The sequence below is a fragment of the Mauremys reevesii genome, linkage group 2, assembly GCF_016161935.1.
Source record: "Mauremys reevesii isolate NIE-2019 linkage group 2, ASM1616193v1, whole genome shotgun sequence".
NCBI lineage: Eukaryota > Metazoa > Chordata > Testudines > Geoemydidae > Mauremys > Mauremys reevesii.
In genome coordinates, this window is record NC_052624.1 from 85,879,294 (window position 1) to 85,899,653 (window position 20,360).

Here is a 20,360-nt window from a genome sequence, read left to right on the forward strand (position 1 = left end):
CCACATGCTATGGGCCCAGACCAGAGGTCCTTGCTCAGGAAACATAACTAACTTAGCCTTGGTGGAGGTTTTGCTTTTTTTTTTTTTTTTTTTTTTTTCCTATTTGTTTTATTTAACCTAGAAAGAGGCCTGAACTGTCAAATTCAGCTGTGGATCTCAAACACCCCAAAAGTTTTGAAATATTCAGATTTGGTGAGGTTCAGTAAACCCATTACGAAGTTCTGGGAGGAAATTCTCTGCTGGTATAACTCGTTTATTGGCCCAAGGAGCATTTGCAAAATTCCAATCTGGGTTTGAATTTCAAACACGCCCCAAAAATTTAGGGATTTTGGATCAGACTGTTGGTTTGTGCCCCTCTCTACTCAAAAAGTCTGGAAACCTTTGAACAAGTATAAGACCTCATCTTGCATCCTTTACTTGTATTGAAATCAATGGACTGCTTGATCCAGAACTTCATGGCTGGGCCCCAGTCTGAATTCTCAATTTGTAGCAAACCCACGTGGTTTTAAGTTTCATTGCACAACATCTCTTAAAGAAGACGATACAGAAAAAGACTGACTAGGATCACATGTTGCTGATAGCAATAGTGGAAAAAAGGAAAGTTCAGACTGTGTTTCATGCACCTTCATGTAAATAGAAAAGGAATGCGTGGCATGGCTTTCATATTCAAACACAGGATGTGTAATGTTACTTGCTGATGTGGAACAAAATGAAAGTATGTTTTGGATTAGAATAGCTGTCAGAGGCATGCCACTTTTTATTGAATGCATAAAATGTATGGTAGCTCCTATACCAATTAAGGTAAAACTCAATACTGAATCACTTGTTATTACAAAGATGGATTTTCCAGAAGTGGGTCATGTTTTTCTTGCTCCTGAATTTATCCTAATCATATTCTCAGAAGTTGCTGTGGACCCAACTGTCAGTTATTTCATAGATTAAGGGTTTACCAATTTAGCAAACTATGTGAAGAACATCAGATCATAGCTCTGAGAAAAAGCATTATCAGTTTGCTAGAGAGGAGACTGCAGACAGAGAACTTCACCACCAGTGACCTTAAAAAGAATAAAAAATACATTCCTACCATATATAAATATTTTAATCTGTCTTTTTAAAAAACTGTTTTGTGTTGCAGTTAATTTAATTTTAGCATTATTTGATTTATACAACTACAAAAAATGTTGCCCTTTGGGCCAGTCTGTTAATATGCAAGTAAACAGCACCATCCTTAGACTAAAGTCATAGCCCTAAGAAGCCTATTATTAGGGCGCAACAGGCCTCATAGTTCTTTGTCTCTTCTTTACTGGCCTGTGATGGGACACTAGATAGGGTGGGATCTCAGTTACTACAGAGAATTCTTTCCTGGGTGTCTGGCTGGTGAGTCTTGCCCACATGCTCAGGGTTTAGCTGATCACCATATTTGGGGTCAGGAAGGAATTTTTCTCCAGGGCAGATTGGCAGAGGCCCTGGGGTTTTTTTGCCTTCCTCTGCAGCGTGGGGCATGGGCCACTTGCTGGAGGATTCTCTGCACCTTGAAGTCTTTAAACCACAAGTTGAGGATTTCAATAGCTCAGACATAGGTCAGGGGGTTGTTACAGGAGTGGGTGGGTGAGATTCTGTAGCCTGCGTTGTGCAGGAGGTCAGACTAGAAGATCATAATGATCCCTTCTGACCTTAAAGTCTATGAGTCTGAGTACAATGGAAAAACAAGGCAAAGTGTCATCCCAATCCTACAAGAATAAAGGCATTCCTAATGTAGTGCCTGTCTGATCCTTCAACCCTGACTTTCACGAGTATCTTCATTGAGGCTACTTGTGTGAGTAAGGATTGCAGGATATGACCTTAAAAAATGCGTGAAACTCAAAGGATGAAATCTGGGCCACATGGAAGTCAGTGGGAATTTTGCTGTTGATGACAATGGAGCTAGGATTTCCCCTAAAAATTTAGAAATTTGGAGCCTGGTTCTGCAAATTGCTGAGCAACCTCAATTCCAGATGGCATCTGTGGGAGTTGCAAGTGTTCAGCACCTGGCAGGATCAGCCCCTTCTTGTGGTTCACATATTTGGGCACCAGAGGCCTGAGCATCAAGGCATCTGTGTCCTATTCATAACAATGGAATTGCTGGGCCACAGAAATGAAAAATCATTTTTAAAAGTTTTTTTTTTCAATGTTTTTCACATTTCACTGCTGTAGTATCAGAGCTATTGTAGCTATGGCCTCCTCTAAATACAAGGGAAACTGTGCTATTTAAGCCACCATTGAGTTAATTAAATGCTCAGTTCTTTAATGATCGAAAATGTTCGCAGTGAAACCCAAGTCCACAAGAAACTCAACTGGCATCAAATGTTGTTGTGCATTTGAAGCTGAGACTGGGCTCATTGAAGTTTGCTGAGGTTCATGAATCTTTCAAATGAATATGAGGCAGTTGATGGTGTTGCATCAAAATAATGTGAAACTTCCAGTTTCGTCTTGTTTGACCCCAAAGTATCCCATAACAGAGGATAATGGACCTGATCCTCAGCAGGTGTACATTAGAGTAGTTCCATTAATTTCAATAGGGCCACACCAAATTACATCATCTGACAATCTGGCCCAATATCACTTAGGGAACAGCATTCCTTTTTTTATCATTTAATGATCTAAACATGCCATAACTTATTGATTTTTATGGGGCAAAAATCTTCCTTCAATTGCATGAGTGTAATTTCCTAGAAATCAGTGTGGTTATATAATGGCAACTGAGGGAAGAATTTGACTCAAGGATAACTTTTAAAAAATGTTTCCATTTTCCTTTTAAAACACGGGTATTGATATGCACAGCTGTGAACCTACAAGTTACTGTACTTGGACTGGAAAGCTCATTTAAATGCAATGCACCTAGTGCTTTCCCTCATCTTATAGAAAGACCATTGCTCATGGGGAATGATCTAGAAAAAGGGTTATTTTAGGCATACAATAGATAGAAAAACAGAGTGTTTCCTCAGTCTCGCTCTGCTGCGGGTTTTTCTTTCATTAGCTCACGTTGATTGATTGAACTCTAGTGGTTTGCGAGATTTAGAGGCTTTTGCCATGTTATAAATGATAAATGCGGAAGAGATTTGTCTAAAGATTTCAGAGAAATTGCACACAATGGCTACCGTGAAACTTCGTAAGTGTGGGGGAGGGTCTGTGTGGAGTGAGCACATCCCAATGGTCTGAAAACCAAGTTAATTAAGGAGGGATTCTTTTAAATTGTTCTAAGATCCAGGTGAACATTATCAGACATTGTATATTTGCCTGTGTGCAGTAGGTCTGACTGAACCAGAAAGGAAGAGCTGGATTCAGGAAAGGGTTAGCAGTTATTGGTGGGATATTTTTCCACTACAAAATTTCAGGTGTATTGCCCTGCCCCACCTGTTCTGCCCATGGATTCCAGGGGATCTGTAGGAACCTAGGGAAATTTATATGGGTGCTCAGCTCTGGGACTCTGGGGCACTTCTCCTATTCCCTTGCAGTGCAGCTCTACTGGAGCCATCTCTGCCCATGGTTGCCCCTGGGATCCTCCTTAAAGAGTGCTGTTCCCCACCTTGGAAGGGGTAGTGGAAAAGGTAGTACAGCCCAAGGCATAGTTACCTTTGTGTCCTGATCTCCTCAAGGCTGGTGCAGGGTGACAATGAACTCCTTGCTTCCTCCTATCACACACATCCCCAGACCAGTGGAGACAGGGCCTGGGCAGGGCCGGTGCAACCATTTAGGCAACTTAGGCGGTCGCCTAGGGCGCTAGGATTTGGGGGGTGCCATTTTCTTTGCCAGCTACCGTGGTGGCCGGATCTTCGGCCGCCCCGGTCACTGCCGGCATTTAGGCGGAGGGAGCTGGGGCAGGGGAGTGGGGGAAGGGCCTCCTGCAGCAAGTAACGGGGGGGGGGGGGGCCGCACGCAAGGGAACTCCCCACCCCAGCTCACCCCTGCCCCGCCTCCTCCCCCCTGAGCACACCGTGGCAGCTTCACTTCTCCTGCCTCCCAGGCTTGCGGCGCCTAAGCTGATTGGCGCCTCAAGCCTGGGAGGTGGGAGAAGTGAAGCAGCAACGATGTGCTTGGGGTGGAGATGGAGCTGGTGGGGGGGGTACCTCAGGGCGGAGGTGGGGGAGCTGCCGCAAGGGGGCACCTCAGGGCGGAGCTGCTGTGGGGGAGGCACGCCTCAGGGCAGGGGGGCGGGGGGGAGGGAGGGCGCAAGGTGGAAGTTTCGCCTAGGGCGCGAAACATCCTTGCACCGGCCCTGGGCCTGGGGGAAGGGTTGAGGCATTGTGTGACTCCACCCTCTCTCCTTCCAAATGGGAAGAGAGTGAATTTTACACACAAGGGTCTCGTCTGCACACAGTTCAGCAGGGCACATTCAGGCCCATTATGTGGCAGGAGAGCTGCTCCACAACTGATACTTCAGCTCTTGCTGTTGGTGCATCTTTGCTGGTTTATGAAGGCTCCTCAGCAAGGGCTGGGAAACAGGCAATGGCGCCTTGGGAGAAAGAAATGCTTCCACCTCTCCACCGAGGGTGGGGAAAATCTGCATGACGGGTATGATCACAATAGTTGTGGTTATTAATCTGTATTATTGTAGCACCTCGAAGCCCCAGTCCTGGATGAGAAATCCATTGTGCTGGTGCTGTACAAAGACAGAAGAAAAAGACAGTCCCTGCCCCAAGGCACTTACAATCTAAGTATCCGACAAGAGACAGATGGACAGGAGACTACAAGGAAACAGTGAGACATTATTGTCTAACTAGGTAAGGCAGGCAAAGCGTGGGGGAAGGAGTAGAACACACAAGAAGAGTGAACAATATGATAGCAACAAACAGCACATTAGTTTCATGATGGGTTTTTTGTTTTCTTTTGAGGGGCGGGGTGTTACTTAGGAAGGAATCTGCTAAATGGAAAGAAAATAGATGTATGGGGTAGGCCAGAGAAGGAAAGGATAGACGAGGCAGGTGTGAGTGAAGCTGAGGTGAAGAGTGGAAAGGAGCCAGCTAAATTTATGCGGGGGTTCCTTAGAAATTGTTTCTCAGGCCAAGCCCAAAATGCTAAAGCTGGCTCTGGTAGAAGCATATTTGTGGGAACAGAATCAATAGTGCAATCGTGGGTTATAACTAACTAATTTTAAGATAGGAGGGCTTATTTCCTACACTAACATAGACTGCAGCATTTGAAGGAGATTAATAGGAACACTTGGAGCTGAAATAGGGACATGCCTTTAAACCACACTGAAATGCTTTGGAGTGATATTGGACATCTTTGGAAGACAGAAAGTAATAAATGGTAAAATCAGGAACTGTTCCTCCTGACTAGGAATGGTTGGCAGCTAGGTGGAATAGGCTCAGCATTGTCATTTAGCATAGTGACTGATATTTTGTCAAGTTGTTCCCTAGTGCATAGTCTTTTACGGAATAGGAGCAACAACGCCATTAATTTGTGCTATTTTCACAGTGTCTCTTCCATGGTCTCAAGTGGTGTAGTTAATCCAGTTCCTATAATACAAAGTGAAGTCCTGTTAGTAGAGTGTTCTTTTTTGTAAACTCGCCCTTACTGCATTGTTTCCCAGCTAGCAGCAGCAGGGCTGCACACTGAGTCAAGAGCCTTCCAGCTTAATCTGAAAGAAGTTGCAAGAGCTATAAAGGGAAATATCCATAAACTTCTTCAGATGCAATGTAGGTTACCAGCTTACCTGGCTTCTTGTACTGCTTCCTGCTTTTGGGCCAGATTCCTAGCTAGTGTAAATAGGCATTCTCCATGGAAGTCAATTGGGCATTGTCAATTTATACCAGCTGAGAAATCGCTCTTTAAAACAATCAGTATCTGGAATTAGCAGGAAAATTTCTCTCCTCTCCCATTTTCTATCCTTCTCTTCCCCTGCTTCCCCCGCCCCTTTAAAAAAATACTGTTAAACATACAGGGACAATTTTTCAAAACAACTTTTATGTTCATTCGTGAAAAACATACACAGGCATATAGATGAAGGATGGGAAGTGACAAAAACAGTTTGTTTGAACAATGTAGTTTTGCAGAGGTCATTTTAAGTTCCATTATTTTATCTCTTTTAGGGGGGAAAGGTGATGGGGGTGCAGCTATCAATTTACATAAGACTCCCATGAGGGGACGGATGGAATTAATAGATTTTGAAAGAAGGGTGTTTTAAGAAGTCTCTCAAGGCCCAGGGTCAAATCCTGGTCCATTGATGTCGACGGGAAATTTGCATTCGGCTTCAGTGGGGACAGGATTTCATCCTGTGATTTGAGTCAAGGAGGACCCGCTCAAGGAGAGATGATCAAGGTGTAGGGGTCTGCATGGAAGAATACCTAGAAATGAGGGTTGGGGAAAAAACGCCAAGAGCAATTGAAAAGGACAACTGGCTTAACTTTCAAAGGCGATGCAACTTCAGTGATATTTGTGGGTGTATAACACTTCTAAAACCCAGGCCATCATTGATTATCCAGCAGACAAACCAGACAGCAATATAAGTCAGCATACAAACCATGTTAATTGTATGCATCTAATATAGGAGATATAATTATCTAAGAAAAGTTAAAACTCCTAAAAAATCAGAGTTGAAAAAACTGAAATACATCTAGATTTTCCTTAAGTTCTCGCTCATGAAAATGTTCCTTCTCCAAGAAGCCTTAGAGATCAGCTGCAATTTTATCCACATTGCAAGAAGAAGGTACCTTTTAAAAAGTAATAATTAATTTTTCTTGGCACACTGGGAAAAATACAACTTGGGGTGTGTTACTTTACAAATGCTGAACTCCTTCCAGAACTTATCCTGCGTATTGCTCCCTTTGGGGAATGTGAAAGAGAGGGAACCCAGTGTGATGAACTGGGACTGTTCTTACTGTGGTCTGTGAATGCTGAGTGGGGGGTGTTGGCCTGGGAGGACGATCTGCACTGGGGATGGGAGACTGGCTGGAGAGAAAATACCTAAGCATAATAATAGGAGATATACCAATCTCCTAGAACTGGAAGAGACCTTGAAAGGTCATTGAGTCCAGCCCCCTGCCTTCACTAGCAGGACCAGTTTTTGCCCCAGATCCCTAAGTGGCCCCCTCAAGGATTGAACTCACAACCATGGGTTTAGCAGGCCAATGCGCAAACCACTGAGCTATCCCTCCCCCCATGTAATGTGAGAACCCAGGAAGGGGTTAGAGGTCAGGTGACACCTCTGCCCGGGAAGCTGAACAAAGGCTGGAGAGTGAGAGGGTTTTTTTTCAGGAGCTGGCTGGGGAATGGAGGGAAGCACAGACAGGACTCTGACCCCCCAATGGGGCTGTGGTGCTCCTGGGACCCCAAGATGGACCTAATTGGGGAGGATCCTGTTGTCTGTGCCTGCAAGACCTGTTTTGGACTGTGTTCCTGTTGTCTAAATAAGCCTTTTGCTTTACTGGCTGGCTGAGAGTCATGGTGAATCGCAGGAAGCCGGGGGTACAGGGCCTTGACTCGCCCGCACTCCGTGACACCCAGAAACAGATAAAATGTTGTTCCAAGGAACAATTTTTCAGTTGTGTTTGATTCACCTCTTCACTACAGGAAGAATTCCTGAACCCACTAAAAGACTACGGTTAGCCATTTAATTCAATCCCCACCCTTAAAGACAAAATATAGAAATATTAGATTATATATATACCATCCCTTTCCAATTAAGTAACAGTTCTCTCTCCATATTTGTAGGTATCTATTATGGGGAGAGACTCAAAGCAGATTCTGATTGCTTGAGGTGGCTAAATTAATTATATAAATCCCATGTATTGTCTTTCCTGTATTATCAGCATATCATCTAATTCTAAAAACATCTGAATCTTTAAGGTTCCTTACAATTATCTCACTGCACCATGGATTGACTACTCATTCCAGTCATCACACTAGCATAAGGAGACGTTCCCCTCAGGATTCCCACGCAAATATTTGTCACACAAAGGAACTCAACCAAGATTCAATGAGCTGTCTCTTCCCATTTGCCTGTAAAAGTCAACCAAGTGCAGCCTGATTAATCTCAGAATCGTGACCCACCTACTTGTTCCTGGCCAAACCCAGTCACGTGTTGCTCCCCTTAAAATGTCTTCGGTCATTCTGTCTTCTTCTTAGACAATCCCGATCTGGTTCCATCTTTCTTCTAGGTATTTCCAGGTCTGGTCTAGCTCCTCTGGGCAACTCTAGTTTCCTGTATGGTTCCTTGCAGAAGCTGTTTCACCATCATGTTAAGCAAAAGACACCACCATTCCACTTTCTAGTGAGAACACTTAAAGAAGGTCTGACTGAAGGATTCCATTTTCTTGCAACCCTTTTTAAAATATAGTGACTAATTTGGGTAACATCAAAACCTCACCAGACACTACAAGGCAGATTAAACAGAAGTAACCCATTTCCAAGCTTGTGAAAATTTTGGCCTTTTTGTTTTTAATTGTCTGTAACCATTGTAGCATATGACTGGCCATTAAACAAATAACACAGAACAATAATTGTTGGAGCATAAATGTTCATAAGTCTATTAACTTTTTGTTCTTTAAGTTATGGTCAGTTTAAGCTCTGGGCTCAGGAGCAAAGCTGCCAATCCTGACTTGTTAAGAGTTAAAAAAGGAGAGTCGCAAGAGTTCCGGGCACTTATTTACATACCTAATTACTGTACAGATATTTTTAGGCACCTAAATTAGAAAATTTTGGCCTAGAACATCTCAAACTAGACTAGAGGAGGGGTTTTCAGCAGTGCTCATGTAAATCACACACCTTCTGGGTGTGGTTTTCTGTCCCCTCTACTGGCACCAAGACCACAAAGAGAGAGAGAGAGATTAATGAGTTTGCGCTACAGCAGGTGCGGGCAAACTTTTTGGCCTGAGGGCCGCATCGGATTTCGGAAATTGTATGGAGGGCCAGTTGGGGAGGGGGTCATGGCGCGGCCCCCACCTCCTATCTGCCCTCCCCAGGACTCCTGCCCCATCCAACCCCCCATCCCTTGACCACCCTCAGACCCTCGCCACCCCATCCCACCCCACCCCTCCTCTCATTCCTGACGGCCCCCCTGGGACTCCTGCCCCATGCAACCACCCCTTCTCCCTGCCCCTGACTGTCCCCTGCCACCCCATCCAATCCCCCCTCCTTCCTGACTGCCCCCCTGGACCCCTGCCCCCATTCAACCTCTTGTTCCCCCCCGACCACCCCAACCCCTATTGACCACCCCACTCCACCCCCTGACCACCACCCCCAAACTCCCCTGCCCTCTATCCAGCCCCCCCAATCCCTGCCCCTTACCATGCTGCCTGGAGCACTGGTGGCTGGTGGCGCTACAGCCACGCCACCTGGCTGGAGACAGGCCATGCCACTGCTGCCGCCGCCCCCCCACCATACAGCACAGAGCACCAGGTCAGGCCAGATTCTGCAGCTGTGCTGCCCCAGGAGCTCACAGTTCCACCACCCAGAGTGTTGTGCCAGATGCAAAGCAAGCAAGCTGAGGCGGTGGGGGAGGAGGGACAGCAGGAGAGGGGGCGGGGGTTAACCTCCTGGGCCAGGGGCTCAGGGGCTGTGCAGGATGGTCCCACGGGCCAGATGTGGCCCGGGGGGCATAGTTTGCCCACTCCGGCTCTACAGCCTTAGCTAACAGCCACTTGGCTTTTAGCTCATGCGGCAGAGGCTCATGCACTAAACTTCAGAAATCCTGGTTCAGTCCCGCCCACCAGCGACCGAGGTCTGTTGGCTTTACACTCAGCTTCAGTCTAACTCTGTTCCTTTCGAGGTCAATGAGAGTTTTGCCATTGGTTTCAATGGAAACAGAATTAAGGCTCACATTAATCCAAGACATTGAATTAGCCATGTATATTTCAGTTGGTGGCAAAACAGCTTTAAAGACCTATTTTAAAACTAATCCTAAATCCTTTGACTTCAAGGAGATTAAAGAACTAAAATAACTAGAGCTGGTGGGGGACGGAAGCTCTTATTCACAAAGGATTTTAAAATTTGTTTTTATTTAGAATTGGAAAGAAACCTGAACACTTGAAAATTCGTTGCCAAGGAAAATATTGGAAATTTGATCCAAAAAATAATCTAAATGCTTGGTTTGATGAAACCTGAATGTTTTGTTTAGATGTGTGTTTTATAATACAGAATACATTTTTTTAAAAAACTTCCATGCTAAAACCCATTTCAAAATGAAAAATCAAAACCTGTCGCTCCAAAATGTTGAAATGGGATGTTTCAGTTTTTCTCTAAAACAAAATTTTGGCAAACTTGAGATGATTTTGTGCAGCTTTTTCTATTTTGATGGACTGCGCTTTCCAGTGGAAACCAGTTCTATTTTTCCAACCATTTCTAAAAATAGCCTTGCACCAACTGCCTGCAGTTCCACACTTATTGATCATAATTCTGTGTGTCCTTGGCTTTTCTTTGGTGAAGATAAAAATAGATTTTTCTACACAAAGATCTCATTAGGTGGTCACATATGCATAGGCCAAATTATATTATTCATCATCTAAATTGGATCATTCTCTGCAGTATCTCTTTCGAGCTAGTGGGTTTTCAGTGTGGGGACCTTTTCAGCACAGTGCCTGAGCAATACCATCTATTATTGTCTAGCAGTCATCACAGTTATAGTGTATGAAACTGTTACAGTGCTGAGCAGGGAAGAGTAAAGAGGCTTTTTTTACACCACATGAGCATATTTCTATAAAAATCCACTGTTCAGCTCCTAATCCTCTACTTCAAAGTCTTTGTTCAAGTCTCCAGTCTTAACAATACCATTAGCGCTATGAGTTTAAAAAAATAAGGTCTTTCTACTTCCTTAGGTTTCTAATGATCAGTGCACACAAGTTAACCTTCCTGTTTATCATAACAGAATGGGGAGAGGGGAGCAAAGGAAAAGATTAAACATTAATCATAGAAAAAAAACACACTGTGGATCACTGTTTTGCACATGTGAGCATTTATAGTAGGTGCAGATGAGATTAGATAATGGGAGAGAGACAAAATCATATTTAAATTTGAACTGCCCCTAAATTTGGGGGTGTTCAGATCTGAAGGTTTGGTTCAGTCCCTTAGAGCAAAATCCTCAGCTGGTGTTCCCAGAGGTAGTTCCATTGACTTCAGTTGAGGAAGGCTGGTTTACAACAGCTGAGAATCTAGCTCACAGGGGCTAACAGTAATGTTCTTGTATGTGATAAAATCCAGGGATTTGATGTTGGCCCATTTCTAGCGGACATGGAGTGCAATAGATGTGGATCATTTTATTATTCTTTTTTATTTATTCTCATAGTGTAAAGCATTATAAAGACACATCACAATGAACAGTAAACACACCACACAGGAGTCACTGGCCAGCAATCTTCTTCCCAGTCTTCTCACAGCATAGAGAAGCATGCTATGCTGCATCCCAACCAGTCAGCCACATCATCAAACCACACTCACCGTGGGTGGGTGCCCCAGCACCGGTCTGTGCAAAATTTGCTTCCGCAATCTTCTGCCATGGATCCAACCCACATGTCCCACAAACACAAGTTTTCTTTGCCTGCTCATCTTGATGATGATAGGTATCACTCCAATTATTCTGTAAATCCAGGCGATTACCTCCTCTTTAGTCGTGTATGAGGTATAACTAGCATGCAGCATTTGCCTGTAACATTTCAAATTGAAAACCGAAAGCCTCTTAATGTTCTGTTTCCTGCATGTCCATGTCTCCCATGCATATGCCAAGATGCTGAAGATGAGAGACTGCAGCAAAACCATTTTACACTTCATAGTAATACTTTACTTCTCCAAATGTGTCTGAGTGTCACCAGAGAAGCAGCTGCAAGTCCAATTCAGTGTCTGATCTCTAAATGATATTTAGCATCCCTTGTAGTCATGCTACCCAGTCTGCACAGGAGGAATATAGCAATCACCTAGTATTCTAATGAACCCATATGTAATGATACAAAAATAATCCGGATTTTAGGCTATATATGAAGCATAAATCTAACAATTCATCCTTCTAAACAACTTCTGTAGCTGTTCAAAAATACAGATACTCTATGCTTTTTTTGTTCTTTTTTCAATAAAATGCTTTTAGTCCAAGCCCATTCATAATCTTGTTTTACAAATAGTGTCATTGGACTTATTACGACTTTCAGGAAGTGCTTGCTGAGAGAGGACAGTATGTGTGCAAGAATGTTGTACTGCCTTAGTTCCGTCACTTTATACTTGACACAGAACAAATAGCTCTGCCTATATTATCGATGCTAAAGTGTTAATGTTGTAACCAGCTGTTCCATGACACCTATGTAATTTTAGCCAAATGAAATTTAATGTGGATAAATGTAAAGTAATGCACATTGGGAAAAAATAACCCCAACTATTCATACTATATGATGGGGGCTAATTTAGCTACAACTAATCAGGAAAGAGATCTTGGAGTCATCATGGATAGTTCTCTGAAGACGGCCACGCAGTGTGCAGCCAAAAAACAAACAGAATGTTAGGAATCATTAAAAAAGGGATAGAGAATAAGATGGAGAATATCTTATTGCCCTTATATAAATCCATGTTGCGCCCGCATCTGCATACAGATGTGGTCTCCTCATCTCAAAAAAGATATACTGGCATTAGGAAGGGTTCAGAGAAGAGCAACTAAAATGATTAGGGGTTTGGAACAGATCCCATATGAGGAGAGATTAAAGAGGCTAGGACTTTTCAGCTTGGAAAAGAGGAGACTAAGGGGGGATATGATAGAGGTATTTAAAATCATGAGTGGTGTGGAGAAAGTGAATAAGGAAAAGTTATTTACTTGTTCCCATAACATAAGAACTAGGGGCCACCAAATGAAATTAATGGGCAGCAGGTTTAAAACAAATAAAAGAAAGTTCTTCTTCACACAGCGCATAGTCAACCTGTGGAACTCCTTTTCTGAGGAGGTTGTGAAGGCTAGGACTAGAACAGCGTTTAAAAGAGAACTAGATAAATTCATGGAGGTTAAGTCCATTAATGGCTATTAGCCAGGATGGGTAAGGAATGGTGTCTCTAGCCTCTATTTGTCAGAGGGTGGAGATGGATGGCAGGAGAGAGATCACTTGATCATTATCTGTTAGGTTCACTCCCTCTGGGGCACCTGGCATTGGCCACTGTTGGCAGACAGGATACTGGGCTGGATGGACCTTTGGTTTGACCCAGTATGGCCATTCTTATGTACCTTTGAAAGAAGACATTTTGATGACCAAAATCAGGGGTGGTTGTTACTATATCATCTGCTAGCTGAGCTGATAAGACTGTACTAAAGGCAAACAAGGCATGTTTAATTGCAATTTAAAAAAAACTAGCCCCCTGATGCTATTTGTAATACTGTTTCCTATGATGGTGCAATGGCTGTCCCCTGAGAAGTGCTTGCAACCTCATTACTTAGAAACATGGGAGTGGTCATACTGAAGCAATCTGCTGGGCTTTCTGCTTTGATATCCTGTTTCCAACAGTGACCAATAGCTAATACTTCAGAGGAGAGTCCCAACAAGGATCCCACAATACACCTGGCCAACTGTGCCACATTTAAAATATAAGCACCATCACAGTGGTACTCAATGGTAAATTTGTTGCTGATCTCATCAGACAGGCAAAGGACCAAACAGGCAAAGAAACCCACCTAATGTTTGATCCCTGGAGAAGTACCCCCAGAACAGGGTTGAAGCACACAGGCATAGGGGCTGACGCAGAGGCAACTTGTACTGAAGCTGCCCATGCGGTAATTTTTCTATCTATTTTAAGGTTTCTACGATACCCAACAGTCTAAGCATTTCCTAGATTGGAGTCTCCTACTCCTCTATATTCTGAATATAAGAGATTGGGATTGTCCAGGGCCTGCTTCTCTACTGCCTTGCACCTTAGGTAGTTATTTTATACACCTGCGCAAAGTCTGTGCAAAATGTTAACATTCTGCTCTGTCAGCATTTTATACCCACTTTGCACTGGTGTACATAACTGCACAGGGTACAAGGCACTGAAGAATCAGGCCTGTAATTTCCTCCCTTTCTCCTCCCTCCCCTCCCCATTAATAATCAGAAGATGTTGGTCTCCTAGTCTGTCAGTCTAAAACCCTTTTATAAATGCTGAGTTCATTTGTTTTAATTTTTATGTTAATGTAAATAGATTCCATACCTGTTCCTTTAAAAGAGTGTTAAATGTCTGTCAGGAGGTTCATGTCTGAATGGCATAGAATAGGGACGTTGGGGAAGATTTTCAGCTCTACTGAGTTCAGACTTAGGCCTGGCCTACACTTGAAAGTTAGGCTGACATAGCTACCTCGCTCAGGGATGTTAAAAATCCACACCCCTGCCCACCATAGGTACACTGACCTCACCTCTGGTGCAGCTGCAGCAATGTCGATGGAAGAATGCTTCTGTCACCATAACTACTGTCATTTGAGGAGGTAGTGTTCGTACACCCAGAGAAATACCCCTTCCATCAGCGTGCGCTGCATCTACACCATGGGTTTATGCTGGTGCAGCTACGGCAATGCAGCTCTGCTGATATAATCTCCATAGAGTAGATATACCCTTAGGGTATGTCTACACTACCTGCCGAATCGGCGGGTAATGATCCATCTGTCGGGGATCGATGTATCACGTCTCATCTAAACGCGATACATTGATCCCCGAACATGATCCCCGTCGACTCCGAAACTCTACCAGGGCGAGAGGCGGAAGTGGAGTCAAAGGGGGAGTGGCGGCCGTTGATCCCGCACCACGAGGACGCAAAGTAAGTGATTCTAAGTCGATCTAAGATACGTTGACTTCAGCGATGCTATTCTCATAGCTGAAGTTGTGTATCGTAGATCGATCCCCTCCACCCCAGTGTAGACCAGGCCTTAGTGCAGCCGAAGGAAGTAAGGAGAAATGTGCCTCTAACGGTGGGTCTACACTGCAACAAAAAAATCCTGCAGCAGCAAGTTTCTGAGCCCAGGTCAACTGACTCAGGCTCATGGGGTTGCACTACAGGGCTAAAAGTAGTGATATAGATGTTCCTGCTTGGGCTGGAGCCCAGACTCTGAAACCCAGTGAGCCTCAGCTCCAGCCCGAGCTAGCACATCTACACTGCTATTTTTAGCCCTGTAGCACAAGCCCAAGTCAGTTGACCTGGGCTCTGAGACTCACTGCTATAGGGTTTTTTTTGTTGGTTGTGTAGACACATCCTGTGCAACCATTTCACTCCCCCATTCTTGGACTGTCTGGGAGCTGAAACAGCTCAGGTGTAGTTTAGAACAGTCTTTGGGCTGCTCCAAACTATGCCAGCTGCAGTAGTCCTTCAGGAAGCATTCAGTGGATCACAATGCACTGCTCCTCTATGCTCCCCATCCCTGCCCCTAATTCTCCCTCTATGTGGAGGGAGGAGCAGATGGCATGGAGCCATCTATACTGGCTTTTCATCACCTAAGGATCCCCCTGTCAGGGGAATTCTTGGCTGTGACTTTACTGCTGCTTCATGAAGCTAAGCAGCCACAGTTGGAGGTTGAGAATCTCTTGCATTTATTCATTAAAATTCCTTTCCCTGCTCCAAAATCTATACTCATCTTTTCATTAGAGAATCTGCTTCATTGCCTTTCATTTAGTGCCATACTGTAGTACCTCACATATCAGGCAAGAACCTTCATCCAGAGAATGATCAGCATCAATCACATGGCCATCTTTTTCAAGAATGACTGGGAAAGAAAGGATTTGTAGGTTATTTAATGTGATCGCTCTGTTTTATTTTACTTGATATTTGATAAATCACTATTGATGGGGGGAGGGGAGAGGCATTTTTAAGATTTAAGCTTTGAGTCATCTTTCCCGGGCTAATTATCAAGTAACTGGCAGATCAGTCATGGCTGACAAGTGAGTAATTGGGAGAAGGAAGGGAGTGCAGCAGGTGTCGGTACTAATTTGGTAAAACAAAAAGAATTGAGCACCGAGTGTGGTATGAGAGTCACTCTCACATTCATGACGTTACATGCTTTTAATACAAAATGTGTGCATGATTTTACAATATTTGGAGCATTAAGTATTACTCAGCTTCTTTAAAGGGTCTCATGTTTATTTTAGAGAGGAATGGCAAATCTTTTTATACAAGACATGTTTGAGCTCCCTAACCATTAACAGAACACAGGTACAGGCTTCAAACTGAGAAGTATAGGCTGGAAATACTCCAGGGTGAGAAGAAAAATTGCTCTGTTGGGCTGGGAGATGCACCCTCTGTGGAATGACCCAATGTGGTGCCCCAAAACTGCCTGGAATCTATAGGAGACCAGGGCCATCCACAGAGAGGCCCATGTGTCTCCACTTACATTGCCCTGGCAGGATCTCCCATGCCCATGGCTGACCTGAGTCCCCGGAACGGAAGGGGCCTGCAGTTTGCTGTGTAGTTGTAGCCGTGATGGTCCCAGGATATCAGAGAGACAAGGTGGGTGAGGTAAGATCTTTCATTGGACCAACTTCAGTTGGTGAGAGAGACAAGCTTTTGAGCTTACATAGAACTCTTCTTCAGGTCTGGATCTAGGTTACCTTTATTTTTAAACTGGTCTCCACAGGGCTAGAAGGAGAGAGAATGACCTGTCCTCAGATCTGACCAGTTTTTGCCTATTGGCCCATTCCTACCTCAGGTACTCTCTGAAGGGATGGTGCCATGGGGACACCTGTCCCTCATATTCCATGCAGAAGGGGTGAGGTCCCCAAGGCTCAGAGGGGCACAATCTAGGACTCCGCTTGAATTTTTAAAAATACAGAATTTGAAATTTGCTTCCCTGCCAAATTCTCTTCTGTGAGTTCTGTGTCATTTCCCCTCCCCCAATCTTAGCTTCATTGCAGCCCTTAACGAGTGACCCAAGAGCATTTTTGACGGCTGTAATGGCATTAACTACAACAGGGCAAACAAAGAATTCTGTTCGCAGGTACAGTTCTGCTCCATGTTGATTGGCTGGTAATGATTCTGGTATCCAAGATGCTCCATTTAAAAGTAAAAAGCTCCCCCCCCCCCCGAGAGCCCGGAAAATTCACCTGGGGATTCAAAGTAAGGCTGAGATTTTTTTTCCTGCCCCCTGCATCATTACAAAGAATAAGAAGTCTGCAGGCCTAATTCTGCACTCCCTTAAACCTGTACAACCCCATTGTCTTCAAATTCTACCTTCATTTACACCTGTGGAAACCCCCAGTGAATTACCTGGGGTAGTATATCACCCTGCAACAGAACCTGAGTTAACAATCCTGTGGCTGAGGCATGGGCCACCACAGAATCCAGTTCCCTCTCCCATAGTGACGGAGTGGAAAGCAGTCAAAATGTATCTATCTAAGTTCAGCGGATCCACCTCTGAATATATCAGGGTAGCAAATCAGCCAAGTAAGAAATTACCATTCTTACCACTTTTACCAGTTGCCACTTATCAGGGTAGAACCCCAGATTAAAGCAGAAACTACTTTTCAAAGTATTTTATTAATATTTAAGGGTCATATGCCCCCCTATAGTTGAAGGTGCTCACCCTAGAACATGGTAAGCCTGTCTGCCAGGAGCCGAGCACTCTCAAATCCTATTGATTGTAAGGCACTTAGCCCATTAATCAGTGTGGAAAGGAGGTGAGACATGTCCCACAATAATGCTGCATGAATAAAAGCAAAAATGCGCCATAGAAGCCCCTTTAAAGAACGTGCTATACACACAGTCTTGTGTGCAAGGGCACAGAGGATGAACCAGTGAGTAAGTAGCTTTGTAAATGTACTGAGCCAAAACCTCAGCAGGTGTAAATCAGAAAGGCAATGGAGGGACACTTTTTTTTTTTACACACCCTGAGGATCTGATCCACTAAGTGAAAGTCCCCAGCACTGGCTCATCCCCCAAAGGGTCCTGGTGTGGCAACACCATTCTCAGCTGTGTGGAGAGAGATTTCCCACTGGTCCACTGGACACCACCATTTAGTTACTCACCTAGCATTATCACCGTGGCAACCTCCACCTGTAGGAATTGTGCAGCTCACGGATGCTTCATTTGACCTTTCAACAGCTGCTGCCATGCTCGATTCTATGTGCCTCTCTCAGGGCAATGTTCTTTCGCCTACATTTTCTATTCACCCAGGGGCATGTGATAAGGGCGGGGCGGGGGGTTCTGTGTGCCTGTCATGTCCCCTTTTAGCAAGAAGTTTGGTCTAAAGGTGCCAGCTTGCTTTGGTTTGTCATGTCCCTATCTGGTGGGGATGTTTTCCTCTTCGTTTCAGGAATCCCCCTAAAGCACACACCATACGATTTAGAAGAACATAAATGAGCAGCTGCACTTCTTCAAACGGTGCCTCGCTCCCGTATCGTGAGCCTTACTAAAAGGTAAAACAGCTCCTCCAAGCCTCGTGTGCAGTTGCGTGCGTGTGTGAGCATTACTTTATTTCACTACTATGACAGCACATGCTCCCGCAAAGCCGTTCAAGGCATTAGAAATACAACTCCTCCCTCCAGTGCCCCATGTGTGTGAGCAGCTCAGGCTTTCTGCTTCAGCTCACTCCCATTTGATCACTGGGCTGACAGTCACGACTCTCTGTTCTACACCTCCAGGCTTCACTCTGAGGGAAGAAGGAGCAAGAAAAACACAGAAGCAGACACACAAGTGACCCACAGAACCATCAATAACTTACTTCCCTTGCAGCAGAATTACAGTGGGAGGGAAAGGGAGGGAGGAAGAGGAGAAGAAAAAGAAAATCCAGAGAATTCCAGCCTTCACATATAGCCAAACTGAGAATGAGAGGAGTGTGTTTGCTCTGCAGGAACGGAGAAGAAAGAACAAATTAAATAAACAAAAGCAGGAGAGGACTGGAGCTCTCTTCCCGATAGCAACAGTATTATTTTAGAGGTAAAATGATTCCTCCAAGCAACACTTGTGAAGTCAGTGTGGATAATGTGGAGAAAGAGAATGAACTGGAGAACACAGATCAACCTCCCTCTCCAGCATCTACTACCAGCCAGGAATCAAAGGTATTGAATCCATTTGGTATATTAAAAAAGCAGATTTTACTCTGCGGTGGAGGTATATATATATATATATATTTTTTTTTTATGTTGAAATTCTGAATGAGGATTCAAAATAGTGATTTATTATTGTTATGGCTTGTAATAGCCAGACTTCAGAACTCTTGCCATTCATCTGGGTAACCCCTAAAGTTTGAATTGAGGGGTAGAAATGGTTTTGAGGTTTCTTTTTCTTAAGGGGGAGGGGGAATCAATCCCTTTCAATAGACTTTTTAATACTTGGCATGAGAATAGGTCCAAGGTTTTCACTTGTTCATGGCTGGAATGACTGAATGTGTTGCAGGTTCAGGACAAGTCGTGGGTTATTTCCTGACAGATGCTTCAGTGAACTTGGGCATTCGCTTTTAAATACATCGGTATTTGAAATAGGGCCTGAGTGGTCATTTTGGTGCAAGAATTCCTACCCACTCTCTATAAGAGAGGGTTTTCTTCCTCCAGCCTCTTTTTAATTATCTCGATCAACTTACCTTGCTTAAAAAAAAAAAAAACCAGCCACTCATCTCTAATTTCTGTGCTCTTAAATGTTTCGTGGATGTACTTGCAAAAAGTTTCTGGCTTGATCTGTGTATAATTAGGAAGAGAAAAATATATGAAACAAAGCAGATTTCCAAATGTTGTTCTTCTGCACCATTTATCTCACAATTAATTTTTTTATTGGTATTGCAGTTGTACCTGGGAGCCTCGGGCATGGCCTCATTGTGCTAGGTGCTGTACAAAAACAGCACGAAAAGATGGTCTCTGACCCTAACTGCTTATGTCCGGATAGATATTTAGAAACCACAGGACCTAATAGCAGTTTAGCTCAGGAGTGGGCAAATGTTTTGGCCCAAGGGCCACATCTGGGTATGGAAATTGTATGGTGGGCCATGAATGCTCACGAAATTGGGGGTTGGGAGGAGGTGAGGGCTCCAGCTGGGGGTGAAAGGCTCTGGAGTGGAGCCAGAAATGAGGAGTTCAGGGTGCAGGAGGGGGCTCCAGGCTGGGGCAGGGTGTTGGGGTGCAGATGGGGGTGTGACTCCAGCTAGGGGTGTGGGCTCTGGGGTGGGGCTGGGGATGATGGGTTGGGGGTGCAGGAGGGTGCTTCAGGCTGAGACCGAGGGGTTCAGAGGGCAGGAGGGGGATCAGGGCTGGGACAGGGCATTGGGACACAGGAGGGGGTCAGGCTCCAGTTGGTGCTTACCTCAAACAGCTCCTGGAAGCAGTGGCATGTCCTCCCTCCGGCTCCTACGTGGAGGCATGGCCAGGCTGCTCCTATTGGCCACAGTTCCCAGCCAATGGGAGCTGTGGAGGCAGAGCTTGGGGCGGGGGTGCAGCATGTGGAGCCCCCTGGCTGCCCCAATGTGTCAGAGCCGGAGG

General features: G+C 44.6%; 1 protein-coding gene across 5 annotated transcripts in view; it reads left to right on the forward strand.

Annotated features, from left to right (window-relative positions):
* STAC (SH3 and cysteine rich domain) overlaps positions 1-20,360 on the forward strand; it is a 192,125-nt gene that overhangs the window by 77,865 nt on the left and 93,900 nt on the right. The window contains exons 3-5 of one of the 5 annotated variants that reach the window (XM_039527917.1): positions 16,302-16,413; positions 18,206-18,308; positions 18,534-18,950. In XM_039527917.1, coding sequence (XP_039383851.1) covers positions 18,834-18,950 — 117 coding nt within the window. In that variant the 5' untranslated portion in view covers positions 16,302-16,413; positions 18,206-18,308; positions 18,534-18,833. Of the gene's footprint in view, positions 1-16,301; positions 16,414-17,208; positions 17,338-18,205; positions 18,309-18,533; positions 18,951-20,360 lie in introns of those variants that run through there. The other 4 variants (XM_039527916.1, XM_039527919.1, XM_039527918.1 and 1 more) reach the window with 4 other exon arrangements.